The sequence below is a fragment of the Tursiops truncatus genome, chromosome 7, assembly GCF_011762595.2.
Source record: "Tursiops truncatus isolate mTurTru1 chromosome 7, mTurTru1.mat.Y, whole genome shotgun sequence".
Classification (NCBI taxonomy): Eukaryota; Metazoa; Chordata; class Mammalia; order Artiodactyla; family Delphinidae; genus Tursiops; species Tursiops truncatus.
The window spans coordinates 42,865,819-42,885,078 of NC_047040.1; the positions used below are offsets into that span (position 1 = coordinate 42,865,819).

Consider the following 19,260-nt stretch of genomic DNA (forward strand, 5'->3'; position numbering starts at 1 on the left):
CAGGTATATGCACATTTGAAATCTTAAGGCTTCTTCTTAGTATATCTCTATGCTATTCTTCTTTTAGGAGATAACATCCCTTGAGACTTGTACCACATTTTCTCCAGTCTAAATTGCCATTTAGTGCCACAACTGTAAGAAAGTATCTGTGACTATTAATAAAAGCAACAGGTTTCCAAACATTTCAAGTTCATAACACTAGATCCAAAATCCTCAAATGTAATTGTATAAATGTTATGAGACCCACACGCATTAACAAAGTAGGAGAAATAGTACCTCACATCAGCCAAACATCTGGATGTACTTCCATGTTTAATCTTCTCTACTTAAGTAAATGTTTGACATTTTCTATTTTTGTAACACTTCTCTCCTAATGATACTCACCTCAGAGATATGTAGCTTTCAAATGAGTTCAAGACTTAGGTTTTACAGCATACCTCTCTTAGAAAGAGAGGAAGAGAGACTAAGTTATTGGGCATTTTTTCCCCACTTCCTGGGTACACAACTGGCTCAAATGATCCTGTGACTTTTTCAAGGTAATAATTACAGCCAACAACTACCTATGCTTTTACTAGGCGGCTGCTGGAAAAGGAAACAAAATAGATGACCTACAAAATGGCAAATCTTGTCTCCTTTTCTGGGTACAAGAAGCTAACTGTTGGCAGCTTGCAGAGAACAAGAGTGGGTTTACCCATTGCTTTATACCCCCTCAAGCCAGCAGGCAGCAGCTCCCCGTGGCCACCTATGAGTCAGTCCTCTCTCTCTATTCGGGGTGAAATTTCCTGCTCTCACCACTAATGTATCCCTTTCCTTTCCAAAGCAAAGGATACTCTAAAATACCAGGGTGTTCCCACTACCACAAATTTCAATATAATTTCATTGTGGGAACAAATGGTAACAAAAACCATATGATGTTCATTCATGATGGTTTTTAATCTTCACTGGAAATGAACTGGGTGTTTACTATTTATTCTCCATGGATACTGCAAGAATTAGAGACAGGAAGACATTTCTGTTTGAAACTTGAAACTTCAAAATGTAAAACCCAAGTTATTTTCTGATACTTAGAATAAAGGCATCCTTAAATATTTTCCTAGAGTCCTCAAGAGTAATATTGGTTCAATCATTCTAGAATTCTATAATTCTTTGTTCTATAATACAAAGTTAATGTAGCCTCACTTTAAAAATAGTGTATTACTCAATTAATAACTAAATTTAATTTGTCTTGTAAAATGCAAGTGTTATAAAAGTGTTATAAATATCTTTCAGAATAAAAGCTAATCTTTCCTTAAAATGGTGGTCTTAAAACTGAGGCATACCTTTTCCTATACAGCTCTCATCAGCTGCCACATACTGTGAAGGAAGCTTGCGTAACAAACTTGGCAGGGTTATAATCACTTGCTTTCGGTGGTATTATATATGATTCGCATGAGTATTTCTGTTTCCTTATTTGACAGTTAAAACCATTTAACATAAGTAGTACCATCCTAGCCAATTTCACCTCAGATTAAAACTTCCTCTTCAAGACGTTTTTCCAATAATAATACATTTTTACAATACGTATAATCCCAATGGTTAAGAATCCGCCTGCCGTACTTCCCAGGTGGTTCAGTGGTTAAGAATCTGCCTGCCAATGCAGGGGACACGGGTTCGAGCCCTGGTCCGGGAAGATCCCACATGCCACAGAGCAACTAAGCCTGTGTGCCACAACTACTGAGCCTGCACTCTACAGCCCGCGAGCCACAACCACCGAGCCTGCACGCCCAGAGCCCGTGCTCCGCAACAAGAGAAGCCACCGCAATGAGAAGCCTGTGCACCGCAACGAAGAGTAGACCCCACTCGCCACAACTAAAGAGAGCCCGCGTGCAGCAACAAAGACCCAACGCAGCCAAAAAAATAAATAAACTATTTAAAAACTACAAATGGTAGAAATGGGGAACCATGGAATTCATCCAGTTCAATCCTATAGTTTCCAAGATAAAGACTCTAGACCTAGAAGTTTACTCTATGAACTATGATTAAAAAATTTTTTTTAAAAATTCAGCTGCATGGTTTGCCCAAATTCTAAAAACACTCACTTTCAAATGGCATCCCTCTGGTTCTAGAGTTTCTCTGGAAGATCACAGGGGCCACCCGGGGGTCTAGGGGTTCTGGCTGCTCATCTCCTCTTTAACCAGATCAGGCCTCATTTCATCTGTTTCATATTTGGAATAAAATTTCATTTGGAGAAAGAATGCCACTGCTATAGCAAAAAGCAGTGCTTTGGATACCTGAGCCAATTGTTATTTTTTAATCTAGTACAAACTTAGATTTTTTTCATTCCAACAATCCGAACAGCATCTTAGGGTGGTGAAAAGGCCAGGGGAAGCGGTGTGTGGGGGGGGCACATCAGCAGTGTGGCCCTCAAAAAATAACAAGAGGATAACCAGGCTGCAGCTTCCCCTGGAGGTGCACTAACCCTGAGTGGTCATCGTATCCTTGCCAAACGAATCAGCTACAGAATCAACAGGAGCAGAGACATCAGGGCGGTGCCACACGCACTGAAGCCCCCAAGCATGGATGAAGGGGCCTTATCTACAACAGATACTGACCACTGTGCCCACCTGAGAAAACTCTGGACCTGGGGCTGTTAAGTAGACCTCATCTGATTTTGTTCATTTTTTCACCTTTGCCGGAGAACATTTCACTTCTACAATCACAAATCATGACTAAAGAAAGCTAATAAATCTGTCTCTACCTAACAGGTGTACGACATTTCAATTTTTTAAACATACTGAAGACAAAATTCTCACAGTAAAATTTGAAGGTTTTTCTCATTTTATCGGGTAACTGTTACCCCAAAAGTCATTCAATTAAAATCAATTATTATTTATATTTTGTTTTTAACCACAGAGTAATTTTGTTAAAGAAAATAACGGTTGGAGAATCTTTTTTATTACTGGATTGGCTTGAAGACCTATAGGATATAAAATACAGTTGGGCTAATATTTATTTCTTTAGCAGACTTCTAAAAAGTTTTTCAAAGGCAAAGACTTTAAGTGATCTTTTAAAAAGATTTAGAAATTAAATATTATAAAACAATCTGAAATGCATAGGTTAAAAATTTAAGTATAAGAAAAGGAAATGTATTCTTAAACCTATCTCTTAAAGACCCAAGTATCTAAAATATTCTGTTATAAATATATGTTTTACTATTCTGAACTTCTTTAAAATACTCACAGTTACTTATCACTCCTCCCAGGGGATCGCCTTTAAAATCGAATTCAATATCCATATATTTGCCCTGCCAAAGAAAGACTTGGTGAGTTTTCAAGTTCACCTCAAAATATTCAGTCAGTGTATCTTAAAGCATAGCATGATAAGCCCTTTATGCATTTGTTTAAATGTAATTAAGAAAGACACAGTTTACGTAACCATGATGCAAAACAATGTGCCTCCAAAAATAATTCATACTAAATACCCCATTAGCTCAAAGTGAGCGTATCTCGTTGCTAATTTAAGAACAGATCTTCTCAGCCATCGTAAGACTTTTGGATACGTTTCAAATTTCTCAAGGACGTGTGTATTCAATTCAAGAATAAAAACCGGGAAAATTAGTATTCCTTGAATAGGCACTAGCTGGCAATATAAATTATTTCATTTTTATAGGCAAAGTATGTTGTAAGCCATGGCTAGACATTCCAAACACACTGGACAGTGGATAAAATGGAAGACTTCAAGTTCTGTTTTTATATCTACTCAAATCAAATGCATGATTATGTGGTGTGACCAACTCAGGATCAAAGGCTCATCATTATTACTTTCTTTGGCTTTTAATCTAGATTATACAGAAATATATAACCCATGTTCATATTACACCTTATAGATGGTACCTTAAACACACAGAAACACACACGGAGTCTTACACTGTGATTTTTAGAGAACGGGTCTGGATTGTCTGGTTAAAGAGTAACAAATATATCAGAATAACCCTGAGAGCTGTTTTTTGTTTGGAAAAGGGTGTGTTGATCTAATAAGTAGTCTTTGGTTTTGTTTCATGTTCTACCTTAGTCAGATCGATGGTTTGTAAATAATTCTCCCAGAGAATTATTTTAATTCTATTTTCAAAATAATGGTAAGGGAGGAGAAACATGATCACATGGCACACAATCAACAATGTAATCTGTGATTTTTTTAGTAGCTCATGCATGCTCCCCCACCTTCTCCTTCTTCATTGTCACTGGTCATCTGGCCTTTGTAAGTCTTCACTTGCTCATTAAGCAAATGTTTATCAAGCATTTCCTGGACACTAACGTAGGCACAAGGGAAAGCAAGGCATCACTCCTGCCCTCAAGGAATTTACAGTCTTGGGGGGAAATGAAACATAAATGGGACATAACCATGTATAGGGATACATCCTACGGTGGGATCATGGTGCTGTGCGCAAAGAACAGGGGACAGAGGGGGAGGAGGAGATCTGCCCGAGCTTAAAGGTGAAGTAGCAGGAGAAGTCAGGCAGGCAAGGAGGCAAGGGATCAGGAAGGAGCAGGCATAAGCAGTGGCATCCGTGAGGATGGTGGGGGAAGTCAGAGCACATCATGACACCGACATTTTCTCCTGACAGCCAAGTTGTGTCATTAAAAGTTCCTCAACAAGGACACCATGATCAGACTTGCCTCTTTACAAGACCACTCTGGCTAGTGTGGAATGGACTGGAAAAGACCTATCAGATGTAGCTGACAGAGGTGGCAGCAATTAGGGGAGAAACACTGGTGGCTTTACACCAGAATAGCAAAAGAAGAAAGTAAACAGAGTTGAGAGCTACCCAGAGAGTCACGATGACTGGTCATGGTTGGATGGAGAAGGTATGAAAGGAGGGTGTTCAAGAATTTAAAAGTCCAGGAATGTGGCCCAGACAACTGAGTGGATAGCGACACTCTCTAGGATGCGAGGGGACACTGGAGGCAAAGCAGACATGAAGGAGGGAGAAAGAGTAACTTCACAAGAGAGTCAGAGGATGACCGTATGAGAGGGGATGATTTTGGTGGCAGGTGGTACCTGGGCAAAGGAGGCAACAGATCTAGAGTACAGGTGCAGAGAGATAAGTATGAGAAAGGAGTGTGTATACTGATATGGAGACGGGGAGGTGCCAAGGAGCAGGGCTAATTTGGTTGGAGAGCTTGGAAGAGGATGATTTCTGTGAAGCAGGCATAATAGCATCAGCTGAGAGTAAAGGATAGAAGGTTTGAAGAGAGTAGAGCAAACACTGTGGAGAAAGGAAAAGGAAGCTGACTAGGGCTAAACTCCTGCACAACACGGAGAACTCAGCTGATGCCCACACTGATGACTCCCCAAACGCTTGGTTCTGGTCCTGGCACTAGACTACTCACAAATAACCAGCGGCTTCCCACCACCTACAGAATAACGTCTGAGACCCTGACCCTGCTACTCCAGGCCCTCCAGCTGGGGCCCGGACCCACCTTTCCAGCCCTCTGGCCCACGGCTCCGTTCACAGACTCCCTGGTCTGGCCATTAACTCTGGCAAATGAAGGTCCACACTGGTTTCTCTCCTCAGTTTCTCAGGCTGGACTGTCACCTCCTGCTGCCTGCCACCCCATTTTGGCTTCTTTAAATCTTGTGGACCCACTCAGGACTGTCCCCTGCCCCGGACTCCTCCAGCTTCTCTATTCTGAGCTTCCATAACACTTCATCTATACTTTTCATGGAGAACTTACTAGTTTATGTGTTGTGTTATAATTATTTTCAGCCATGTCCATTTTTCCTGACTAGTTTATAAGCTTCTTAAAAACAGGTATTCAGGGCTTCCCCGGTGGTACAGTGGTTGGGAGTCCGCCTGCCGATGCAGGGGACGCGGGTTCGTGCCCCGGTCCGGGAGGATCCCACGTGCCGCGGAGCAGCTGGGCCCGTGAGCCATGGCCGCTGAGCCTGTGCGTCCGGAGCCTGTGCTCCGCAACGGGAGAGGCCACAACAGTGAGAGGCCCGCGTACCACAAAAAAAAAAAAAAAAAGGTATTCATTCATCAATAAATCAATGTTTTCTGAGTGTCCACTATGGCACCGGCCCTGCTCTAGCTCCTGGGGCCACATCAGAGAACAAGAGGCCGAGGTGCTCGCTTCCTCCGCACCTACTCTCCAGGGCCAATGATGATGTAAACGGGGGAAGGGAGCACATAACTCCAGAGATTGCTGAATGCCTAAAAAAATGAAAATGGGATGAAGTCACAGAGTCTCCAGACGGCATCATGGAAGTGACATCTGAGATAAGACCTAAATGATACGAGACGCCAGCCATACAAAGATCTGGGGACAGAATGCATGGTGTAGAAGGACCGGCAACAGCAAAGGCCCAAGTCCAGGAAGCACCTGGCACACCTGCCGGGCACAAAGGCCTGTGTGACTGAGGCCCAGGGAGCCGGGGAAGGCTGGGCCGGCCCACCTTGTGTGGGGAGGCTTGGGGGAGCCCGGGCTATATTTTAGGTGCAAGGGGACCACAGAGGCTGTCAGCCGGCAGGGGACGGCAGCGTGTAAAGATCACTCTGGCTACTGGTGGGGAAAAGACTGCAGGCTGCAAGAGCATACGCAGGGAGACCTAAGTTTAACTACGTTTAAAAGAAAACCCGGAGGTTTCAAACAAATGAATGAATTGTGTGTGTGTTTCTATTCTTACTGAATGAGAGGAGTGGTAATGAGATTTTCCAGACCCTAGAGCGCTCTCTCCCACACTCTCCAGTGCCCCACTCAGCTCCTGGCACACCGCAGATGCTCAACAAAATCCCCCTCCAAAGTCCTTAGTCGAGAACAGTGATTTTCGAAGCCTTAAACTGTGTTTTCTTTTTTCCCCAAAGCAATGAGTCTCTCTTACTAGAAGCTCAATACGCCAAGTTAAAGTGCTGGGGTGAGGGTCACTGTGAGGCACCTCCATGGGAACAGTGGTCCACACTGTCAGCTACAATGAGGTGCAGGGTCTCCCAGGCTTCTCAGCAAAGAGATCAAAAAATGTATTCGGAGTTAACCTGTCAAACACAGTTGAAGGAAATGTAATTTCCCTGGAGTCATAAACCTCTGTTATATATACAGTAGTCATTTTAAATATAGTAGAGTCCTACTATAATATTATAACATAGACTCGAGTATACTACTGGTCAAAGTCGCACCCACAAAGCAGAGAAATTACTAAAAACTGGGCATGAAATGATTTAGCCTATAATCAAGTATTAATCTCATATCCTAATACCCGTGTTATGATAGGATTTCTCTGAAGTTACTTAACAAGCCAAAACACCTGCCAAGCCTTCCGCTAGATTTTCCGATGTCTCTAAGTACCAGTGACTCTTTAAGCAATACGGTTTTCTGTATTTTTACGGCCTACAGACTAAATATATTTGCAAGTATTTTTTTTAAAGCGTGTGTATATGAGATTTGCCAAGAGCAAAAATAAAATCTCTATCCTATAAAGAAGCTTGATCTATTGGAATTACTTCTATCTGCCCACACTTTGCATCTAATTCTATTTATGTAATGAGATTAGTCATGTTACCACAACAGGAAAAGGCATGGCTCACATCAGTTTTAACAACTTAAGGGGCTAATCCAATGGAAAAAATTCACTGCCTTGGAATTAGGAAACTTAGCCTTCCACTTTCCAATCTATCAAAACGATCTCCACCTGAGGTCATTTGCATGCCTTAAGCACAGGATAACGCCAATGAGAAAAAAGCAAAAAGGGGGCTAAAAGAAGCTGGGGAGTGGAGGTGTGGGGATGCAGGAAGGGTGTCTGGCAGCGAGGCACAGACGATCATCAATAATGGTCCCAAGTAATGTATATGAGAAGACAGCTTATAAACTAAATGATCTTTTATTACGAAATTTATAAAACTGGCTCAACTATAGAAAAAAAGCCATCAATTTCAAAATGCCACCATCACACTCACCATATTTCCCCCAGCTGCCTCCAGGCAGTGTGTGTCCCTGTCAAGACCAGAGGCAGGAAAGAAGGCAGCACAGCTGGGGAGACCCAGGGGCTGATGTGCCAGAGCGTACACTGCAGAGGTGGGAGATGAGGCTGGAAAGGTTTCCACTATGGAAATTAGCGTTTTCCAACTCAGCCCGACTCAAAACATCAATTAGCTTCAGTTTTTACTATTCAGTCCTCCCCACACCCCCCATTAGCAGCCAGACTTATTGATTTTACCTCTATAAAGTTTTAGAATACACCTCCATCCTTTCTGGTCCCACTGAAGAACGGACAAGAGCTGTAGCGTATACAAACTTGACACCTAGTTTACCCTTCTTTCTATGGAATTTCTGAGTCTTAATTGACTTCTAAATATCAAAACTCACATTAGTAAAGAGTTACTCTAAACAGCCTCACTGAAATTGCTCATGGAATTTTATGATAGATGACAAGAAAACATGAAAAAAAGATAGCGTGTCACTCCAAGAAGAATTAAAAAGGAAAATTCCAGAAAGCAGAAAAATAGTCCTTATAGAACTTTTAGCCTACGTCTCAATATGGTGTTTATTTTTTAATTGTGTGTATTAAGAAATATTAAACATCTACTGGTTGTTTAAACACACATGAGGTAAATGTTAGTGTTAACACTTATGCTTATACAAATACTTACAAATCTAGAGGAGTTGTCATTCCTTACAGTCTTGGCATTTCCAAATGCTAGTAGGAAAGAAACAGATGTGTGGTCAAGTGACAGAAAACTAATTTCAAGCCAAAAAATAAAACAAATGTAATATCTGACATCCATAAATCCTAGAAATGCAACTTGTAGCAATGACATTTCTGTCCAGAAAATTTCCATAGAAACTACTTAACACGAGTCTTAATAAGCTGCTAAAGCTTCCATGTCTTCTTATAAGTTCACAGAAAGACTCATGCCTATGATTCACAGAATTTTTTTCAAGTACTACTGTAAACTTAATCCTGTCCAATTCAACACATTTTAACTGTTTTGATAGGAGTCAGCTGAATGGCGAGCAAGCAGGGCTTCTGTGCTCTTCTACCGTTATTAACAACGAATAAGGTTATTTTAGAGATGACTACTTAACATTAACAAAGGTTTTATGAAACTCAATTGATGAGGTTTTCAGGTGGAAAAAGGCATGAGAAACTTTAAATTGTTTAAGTTCGAAATAAAAGGTATTTAAACGTGATTAAATATATAACTGAAATACAGAAAGAGTAAGAGACTTGGAAACTAACATCATTTCCAATAGGCTAAAAATACCATATAGTTTCATGAGTTTATGTCCATCAGACCTAAGTGAAACTTTCCAGAAAAAAAAAAAAAAACATCAGCCCACAATGCAAAAATCCAAGTTTGTCCCAATCTTAGCTGCTTCGAGGAGCTAGAATCTCCCACCGGCTGCCCTTTCAAACGAGAGCACATAAGAACCACAGGATGACACTGCCCCAGGCACAGAATGCTCCTGTTTGACAAAGGTATTTCAGTGTCATGAGGTAAAATGACTGCTTCATCAAGCTTGTGCACAAGAGAGGAGCAAATTAATCTGGGCCTTGGTAGTAGAGGATGTAAGTGGAATAAATGTAAGTCGTATAAGGAGAGGGGATCCCTGCTTGATGCTCTGAAGCCTAGCAGTGCACCTCAAACTTTAACGTGTACACCAATCACCTGAGGATCTTGTTCAAGTGCACACTTTGGTTCAATGAGTCAAGGGATGGGCATGAAATTCTGCTTCTCTACCAATACCCTCCCACCCCACCCTGAGGCTGTCACTGGGATCTGTGGGCCACACGGCAGCCAGCAAGGACTACAGAGTGATGCACGATGATGCGGCAAACAGAAACGAATCTTTAAATTAAGAGGTCGGGCATCAAATCCCTGGAAGCCGCCACAACTTCATTAAATTAAGATTAGCCTAACAAGAGCTCACATGATTAACAATGGCTAAAAGTTGGTCCAAGTTTTGAAAGCAATCACCTGATCAAGATGTGTAACGCTCACTGTGGGTATTCAGTAGCCAAACCTGCTGTGTTATATTTCACGTTAGCTAGTATTTTTATGTTTTTGATTGTAAAAAAAAAAAAAAAAAAAAAAAAAATAGTTGGCTCCTGCTAGTTAAGACAAAATTTAAAGTCAACACAGGGCAAGTTCTTTGATTCAGAGATTCCACTTGGAATGGGTATGGTTTCGTAGGTCCCTGACACCAAATTCTCTCTTTAACAGAAAATAAGCTGAGATGTTATATTAAGTAAGGAAACCTGCACATGGGAAACACTCAAAAAAGGGTGCTGAAGAGGTTCACACCCTTATCCTACGTCCACCGCCAGCTAAAGGATTTTAATAAATGCAACCTTGATAAGGGTGAGTGTTGACCTAGTCATCATGAAGACCATGACATTTTTCGTGTTTTCACAGGCTAGATCTTTGTGGTGGGTGTCAACAAGCAGGGATGCCAAATTAACTAATTTGCACAGCCCCAAAGTCCAGCACGAGACGCTGACACATAAAGGAGAGTTTATTGTGGCTTGAAGGTCAAGGGCAAGTGAAGGAATTGCTTCAAAAAAACTTTATTCAGGGTGCCATTTGCAAGCCATAAACCATCTTTTCATCAAACAAATCTGAGTTGCACATTACTAAACACAGCTCTAAACACTAAAGTCTTTTACTGTGAGCCACAGAATCAAAAACAAGTGTTCCATTATAGAACACTTGAGACACATTCCTCAATTGTTTTTTTTAAGTTCATTGTTCTAAATGTTCATTTACAGTAGCAGCTCCAGTTAAAAAGTAAAGCATTCCCACAAAAGATAATACATGCCCACAGTAGACATTTCTTCCAGTTCCTGCACTGGGGCCTAGTTTCAAATACCATTGAATAAAGGGCCAGATTCTAATCACAGATGCAAGCTATAGCATTCCACAGTGTTTCTCCTTTAGATCACAGCATTCTTAAAATAAGCATCTATAGAAATATAACACATGTATAGCATCCTAACTAAAAGCAAAAGACAGCAAGCAAAAAGTAAAAGACTGGAATAATAAGATAAAGATAAAACACTTTCTACAATAGCTTCTTTATTTGTTAAGGTCCTGAAGGGGAAGAAAGATCAATAACAATGTGACAGGTGTTCTGGCCTTTGCTTCTCACAAGCAAAGTATTCTCATGAGTTTTATTTCACTGTCTGGAGGATAAAGATGCATGGTGCCTCCTTGTAATAAAGTGGAAGGAGGGACTAGCCTGAGTAGCAAAGACAATGGGCAGAGTTCTGTTCCTCCATACTGGGGCGGGGGGGGGGGGGGCGGGTCTCCCCCCACAGAGCAGTTCTGCTTTAATCCATGTTAAATCTTGACCTTCCATGACTTCGAACAAAGGGCTGAACCAAACTACTCTTCTAGACCAGAGATTCTGATCAAGGTGGCCTTGATCCCCTCAGGGGACATCTGGCATTGTCTGAAGACATTTTCAATGGTAACAACTAGAGGCAGGGGTGCTATTGGCACCCAGTGGTTAGAGGCCAGGGATACTGCTAAACATCCTACACTTCACAGGACAGCACCCCACAGCAAAGACTTATCCAGTCCAAAATGTCAACAGCACCAAGGTTGAGAAAACTACTCTACCCCAACAACTGTGTTAAATGACAACACTGGTATGCTTACAATATAAAGCAAGGCAAAGGGCTTTCCAGCAATAGGAAGAGGCTTTGAGTTACTGTTTCCAACATAAGGATGGTTTATACTGATGGTTTACGCCAACCTCCATGGCAGAAGGGGACTTCCCTCTGGCTTTGTTTTCTGATGGTATTACGGACTAAATGTTTGTGTCCCTACCCGACCCCACCCCCCAATTCATATTTTGAAGCTCTAACCCCCCAATGTAATGGTATTTGGAGATGGGGCCTCTGGGAGGTAGGTAATTAGATGAGGCCAGGAGCCAGCGCCCACCTGCCCATCATCCCCCCTCCCCCTCCCATATACACACACAAAGAAGAGGTCATGTGAGCACATAGCAAGATGGCAGCTGCCTACAAGCCGAGGCTTCAGAAGAAGACCTACCTTGCCAGCAGGTGAGCTTAGACTTCTGAGCCCCCAGAAGTGTGAGAATATAGATTTCTGTTGTTTAAGCCACCCAATCTATGGTACTGTGTTATGGCAGCCCAAGCTGACTAACAGACACAGATGGCCAACCACAGCATCTGAGCTCTGAAGTCAGGTGTAGGCTTTTTGTAACCCTGAGAAAACTGGTCCTTAAATATTTCTCTGGCATAGCCTTGGTTTCCCTGACAACAGAAATCACCAGCCATGGGTGTTATCCTGAATGATAAAATAGCACTGCCCTCACATTGCTCTCTTCCACCAAGTTTCTCCCAGCTGTCAAGTCAAATGCAAATATCAGCTGATTATTATTAAGCAAAATGAAAGTAATTCAAATAAAAATTAAAAGGGAGAAAAATGATTGCAAGTGGGAGAGCTCCTTTTACACGAGTAAAGCGTTCCCTCCTTCAAGTGCGTGAAGCCAGGAGTTCCTAGGATGCCTCTACCTTTTGCTCAGCAGGTCTGGGCCTGACTCTCCCCCTCCCAGCCCACCTCCCAGCACACCAGGTGCCAGAAGTGCCCGGAAAACTGGATTTACCGTTCCAGTCATACTGACCCAATGTACACAGAAAATCCTACCTTCCAGGACTGGGTTGGACTGTAAAAGCTGTTCTTTGACTTGATTAACTTCTGCTCCTTTTCCACAAACAGCTGCTACGTAGGACATAACAAGCTTGCTGGCCTCTGTGGGTGAAAACAAGCCATATTAATAAATTAAGCAGAAATTTTTTTTCAACTTTCAGGGGAAAAGATTTGGGAGAGAAGGCCCACTAACAGTGTTTTCAAATGACTTCACTCCTGGGAGCAAAGAATGTTTTGGGAACCTTTAAAAATATTCATGCTTTCTATTCAGACATGTCATTGATTCAGATATAACAGGAATTGTGCTTAAAGGTTATCACTGGGTTGCTAAAAAACTGACTGAGTAAACATAGCCAACAAAATCTGAGGAGGACTATCTTCTTAAAGCAATTGTTTCTTAAAAAACGAAAACTAGAGCTACTATATGATCCAGCAATCCCACTCCTCGGCATATATCCGGAGAAAACCATAATTCGAAAAGATACATGTTCACTGCAGCTCTATTTACAATAGCCAAGACATGGAAGTAACCTAAGTGTCCATCGACAGATGAATGCACAAAGAAGATGTGGTATATACAAATAACAGAATACTACTCAGCTATAAAAGAATGAAATAATGCCATCTGCAGCAACATGGATGGACCTAGAGATTATCATACTAAGCGAAGTAAGTCAGACAAAGACAAATATCATATGATATCACTTATATGTGGAATCTTAAAAAATGACACAAATGAACTTATTTACAAAACAGAAACAGACTCACACACATAGAAAACAAACTATGGTTACCAAAGGGGAAAGGACGGGAGGGATAAATTTGGGAGCAACAGATACACACTACTATATATAAAATAAACAACAAGGACCTACTGTATAGCACTGGGAACTATACTCAGTATTTTGTAATAACCTGTATGGGAAAGAATCTGAAAAAGAATATGTATGTGTGTGTATGTGTGTGTGTGTGTGTGTGTGTGTGTGTGTATATATATATATATATATATATATACATATATATATATTTAAGTGAATCACTTTGCTGTACACCTGAAACTAACATAACATTGTAAATTAAACATACTTCAATAAAAAATACATTTTTTTAAAAAGCAATCATTTATATATAATTACTATATTATACATAGGTGATTCAAGTCAAAATTAACTTGATAACCTGGGTGTCTTTATCAAATGTATTTTTTAAATTTAAAAGAACTGTCCTTCCTCAAAAATAGTTTCTAAATAAAGTTGGTTTGCTTACAATCAGATTAAATTAATTACTCTTCAAATTGATTAAAAAACTAAGCAACTAATCTTAAGGATTTGAATACAAGAAATACAGACCTTCCAGGGCATCTTCTAGTTGTTTTCATAGGCTTCACTCATAGAACAAGTTCCCTGCTAAAAGAAGCAGGCCACCGGAGGCATATGAAGAATTCTTAGCTCAAACTGGTAAGGTGGGCCAAATTTGGTTTTATCCTTCCCCTATTAGTACATGTCTCCTCTTAGCATCTGTTTCCAAGAACCTGATCCTTTTAATACTGAGTTCCAAGGAATGATAATAGATATTCAGGGGAAATGAAGTCTAAAGTCAAATGAATTTTGGGCCACAGTAAGTTAGATGAAGTGAAATAGGTTTCCTTTTAAAATGGCTTCTTAAAGGAGCATGTGCATTGTGGAACTCTGGAAAAAGATGGAGAATGCACCATCTCCCAAACTTATTTGCCATAGAATCTGTTTCTCATTCAACTGTCCTAGTTCTAATGTTCCGTAATCAGGATCTGGGAAATACTCAACTATTAAATGTCAGTAGAATAAAACATGGGCCCAGGTCCAGGCAGTCAAGGCAAGAAAAACCAATCTCCCAAATCTTGCTTTCTTGCAAGTTCTTTGCTCTGGTGCCACTGTCTGAGGGCAGGAAAGCCTTCCCCAGGTGTGAGTGGCAGTAACCCTACCTATGGGTGTAAGGGGACAAACCTCAACGCTGCTCTTTCTCACAGGGAGACCTGCAGGTGACTTCCAGCCCATTTCCCACCACTGAAGAAATAATAAATGAACAGTTGGAACGCGACCTTGGGCGCATTGCCCAACGTGTGCTTCAGGGCCTATATACAGCCCCAAAGCATCACCTAATAACAGGAGCCACAGAGCACCAAGAATCTATGCAGGTCCCATAAAGTTCTCAGGGGAGTGCTAGCAAATATGGTGCAGAAGAAGCAGGCGATCTCATGGAGCTGAGGATTGTGGTGGGATGCTGGGTACTTCTTCAATGGTTGGAGTTAAATCTCCCTCCAGTTTGCTTTCTGGGTAACGAGAATGGGTCCAAGTAGATTCTCTGGTGGTCTGTGATGGCGGATTTCTGCAGTCTCCTTTTAAAGGCTGTAGCTGAGAAACATCAGTCTTTTCATCTTTGCAATACCCTCCCTCCAAAGGGCATAGTCCCTTAACACATCCTCCACTGTGTAAAGTTCCTGAGCTACGTTTTCCAACGTTCTCAGGGTTTAACTATTTAAAGGCCGGTGAACTGTATGGACACACTTCTGCTGCTCCATCAGGCTGAACTGGCCTCAGTCATGAACAAAGAGTTTATATATTATTACGTTTCATTTCACTTCTTGGTGCTACATTGCCCTCTACCCACCAGTTCACACTGGAACTCTTCTTCTGTCACTTTGCGATATTTTGTTTCTAGGCTCCCTGGCTTTCAAAGTCAGGTGAGGCTGCCCTCCCAGCAAATTCCTGACATCTTGTGCTACCTGGTCTCCAACTGTGGGCCAACTCTCCTGCATCGCCCACACATTCCAACCCTACAGTCTGGCCTCTGAAACAACTCACCTCCAGGCTTTCTCATCATCCTTTCTCAGCAGCATTCTCTGGTCCCCATCCCCACCTACACTCTCACATGTATTTTGTATATTCTTCCTTGACTTAAATTTCTAGCCTTCCAACCCATTACACTATCAGAAGAGTGGAAGCATTTATAGACAAAACAACTCCAGACAGTGGCAAACAAATATATATGTACATATTTTACATGAAAAGCTAAGTTTTCTTTTAGGTAAACTGGCAAGAAATAGTAAAAGTCCAGGTCAGCCTGTATTGCTTATTCCAGTGATTATGAACCTCACTGCAGCCAAACCTCCAACCTCAGATACATGGCTACACCCAGTTCTCTGGAAATCCTGTTCTGGCCCAGGGTGGACACCATGGACAAACTGCTTTGTGTGTATGTGTGTGGGAGCAGACGGAGCGGGGGGTGATCAACCAAGAATGAGAACACTTTGGTGGCTGCTAGCATTGATTTGACCTCTCAGAGACCTTTTAATGGCCTGAACTAAATGGCATCAAATTCTCTCAGGGTCAAATCTATTTAAAAATGGCGCCAGGAGCAGATCTATTAGAATTTGGATTGGACCTACATCACATGGCTGTTAAATTGTATGTAAACCCACAATATCTACTGAGATGTAAAGATGGGTTAACTTAAATTGAAACAAGGAATCAGTTTTATTAACTTTAAAATCTATTTAAGTAATTCAAATATCATTTTTAAATATACTTCGAAGATCCTTCTTTCTAAATTGTTAAAAAGATTTTATGCTCAGGTTCTTAACTATCTTCAGGAATTCTATTACTGCGCTCATTTTAATAATTCATTTTTGGAAGCTGGGATTAAGGGTAATTTTCTTCAAAGTCTCATTGTCTAAAAGAGACAACTCATTATTTTTTTCCTGACATAATACTTGATCTTTAACTCAAGTAGTTCATGAGATAGTCACTACTTTAGAAAAAATAAGTAAACCTGTATGGACAAGTTGCAAGGTCCAATGTAGTTTAGAGGGCTGTTTTCATTATATTTCAGCATGCTGCAAACAGGAAGTAACAGTTATCTCATGAGGTTTTCTGCTTCATTTCCTTTGGCTCTTGTGTGCTAAAGTTCAAATAAATTTGCATCTTTATTCAAATGTTTACATATTTATCCAAATCAAAACTTTATGTGATAACCTCTATGAATGAAAAATATTGTATTTCTGAGGAGAGTCAAGAATTAAATTATCATCCTCCTCCATACTGCAAAGCCTAGTTCTTGAATCATGTGGACTATCATAGGAACCAATTAAACATGACCTTGGCAAGCAAGCATTTTCCAAGGCAATACTTTTGAGTAGACCGAATGCATTAATCTAGTAATCATACTCTCAGTGACAACGTCTTGCATGTTTGCTGTAAAAATATAAAAGGATTCTACGTAGGACAAAAAGGTGTATTCTTCACGTGTACTCAAAATACTGAAAAGCACCGCCATTCTAGATATAAGAATGCTGGCATTTAAAATTGGCAAATCGTAACAGCATTGCTTAGAACTCATTCTTAGTTCATCATTTTCTCTAACTCACAGATACTTTACATAGGTAGATTTATGTGCATATATATGTTTGAATGTTGAATTTTAAAATGCATTGAGTTGGACAAACAAAATATGAAGTCTTCAAAGTCAAAATATCTTCTCACCAGAAAACAGCAGAACATCTAGCGTTATCAAATATCCTGCACTAATGAACAAATGGCCTATAACAAAACATTTCTAGATCAAAATATCTAGACCAGAATTCATTTCTATAAAGAATGGAAAGGGGTTATAGATGATCGTTTATGATTCTGGGAATTTTAAATTCCTGTTAAGGTAAGAATGATAACTAATTTAACTCTGCATACTCTGGTACCTTGCATTGGGTTGTGAATAGTATCTACTATATGTTATTATATAATTATGTAATATGTAATCATATAACCATATAAATTCATATACTATAATATTCTTTATGTAAGAAAACATTGTGAAATAGCAATCAGTGAATGAGAAAGGGAAAACAATGAAAGACATTTGTGACCATGAGGACAAAAGGATGGGAATCTCATGGGCAAGTATGAAAACCTACGCATGGAATCGAGCAGGCTCCACATAGATACTGTGTCAGGAAAAAAAGGTAGGAATACAAGCAAGGCTTATTCTGAGGTTTTTTTCCAGAGCTAATAAATTTATCCAGGAGTTAACAAATGTCGATGCATGCATTCATAGATACAAATAACGTCACAGGTCACATACATATCATATAAACTATGTCATATATGTCATATAGCATAGAGAAAGCCATACATTTATACACACACAAATACTGACATATTTATCTACTTCTATACCTCTCTATCTCCTTGGTTAAGACACCCAAGTTTTTCTAGGGACTATGCTTACAAAGGTCTGGTGGTCCAGTGACCTAAAGAGTATGACTGCCTAAATCAAGCAAGCCATGTTTGTATACAATGAAACAAGGACTCTGTAACACAGAAGAACACCCTTTTTTAGCAGTCCTGAGTCTGCAGTGCTGCAAAACCACCCAGCTGCAGCACATCCAAACTGACCCGACAGGCAGCTGGGAACTGCCCCGATCACTGTACCAAAAACATGGGTCTTGCAATGAGAAACGCAGCCTCTGCTCCAAGAGGAATCATGAACGGCAATGTTTTTATTGAAATACAACTATATGTAAGTTGCTTTGCTTCTGAAAGTTGGCCACAAAATCTGATAATTCATGTCAAACACGTGAGTCAAGAGAGGCCTCTCTCGCATGAGGAAGAAACAAAACAAAGCTCACGACATTTTGGCCTCGAGCTTGCTTAGCTATTCTGCTTCCATGTGGAGATACTCAGCATTGGAAAATGCTCATGGATGTTTAGGCTACAGCCAGTCAGTCACATCTCTGTCACTGACCGAGTCAGAAAACTATCACAGATGTAGAGCAGTACAAGCTCACTTGGGGTTCAGAACCAAGGGTCTTAATGAGCAAGGCAGGCTTTGTAACTCTTTTAGCAGATGGCTGCAGAGTTCCTAGAAACTGATGTAACTGTAAAATTAGAAATCAAATAATTTATAATGCTTTCTTACATCAGGATCATCTTCTCAGGCCCACAGTTTACTCTGATGGCCTTGGAAAAATGCAGTTACGATGGTTCCCTCACGTTCTGCCTGCCTGCCCCCATCGGTGCTTGAATGATTTCCCACAAAGTATTTGTATTCATGATAGTGAATTGTGAGTTCCCTGCCTAGAAATAGTTGGGCACTTTTATGAGGCATGATGGATTTTTTATTTAGCACAGCAGTAATGAATTAAATAGGCCCCCAAAGGATTCAAAATGTTCACGCCTCTCCCTGAGTGCCCACATTATACAATCCTACAGTGTAAGAGTGTCTCCAGTGTTTAAGACCAGTAACATCATCATCTGCCAGGGGGGTTTACAACCTCGTTAACTTAATTACTTCTTATAAAATGAGCCCTCGGATACTACATGGTGGTTCTGTATATGCTATTAAGCAAAAACTCTCACTGAAAAGGGATGCTATACGTAAGTACATAGCACGTTCCAGGCCCTCAATAAATGTTAGTTATCTTCTTCTTTCATTCATTCACTAACACAAAAATGCTGATAGCTACATGTATTCAAAAAAAATTTTGGTGACTAAGATAATGTGACATTTCCAAAATGGCCTGGCATTCCTCTTCCCCACAGAATTGAGAATAAACCCCTTCTTGAAATTCCTCACAC

At 40.6% G+C, this 19,260-nt stretch overlaps 1 protein-coding gene across 4 annotated transcripts in view; it reads right to left on the reverse strand.

The window, feature by feature from the left end:
• The window catches only part of MYO1B (myosin IB), a 183,663-nt gene that overhangs the window by 67,861 nt on the left and 96,542 nt on the right, over positions 1–19,260 (reverse strand). For all 4 annotated transcript variants that reach the window (XM_019931482.3, XM_019931483.3, XM_019931486.3 and 1 more), the window contains 3 exons: positions 12,650–12,754; positions 8,624–8,670; positions 3,220–3,283 (listed from right to left, as the gene is read on the reverse strand). In XM_019931482.3, the coding sequence (XP_019787041.2) occupies positions 3,220–3,283; positions 8,624–8,670; positions 12,650–12,754 (216 nt within the window). The remainder of the gene's footprint in view (positions 1–3,219; positions 3,284–8,623; positions 8,671–12,649; positions 12,755–19,260) is intronic.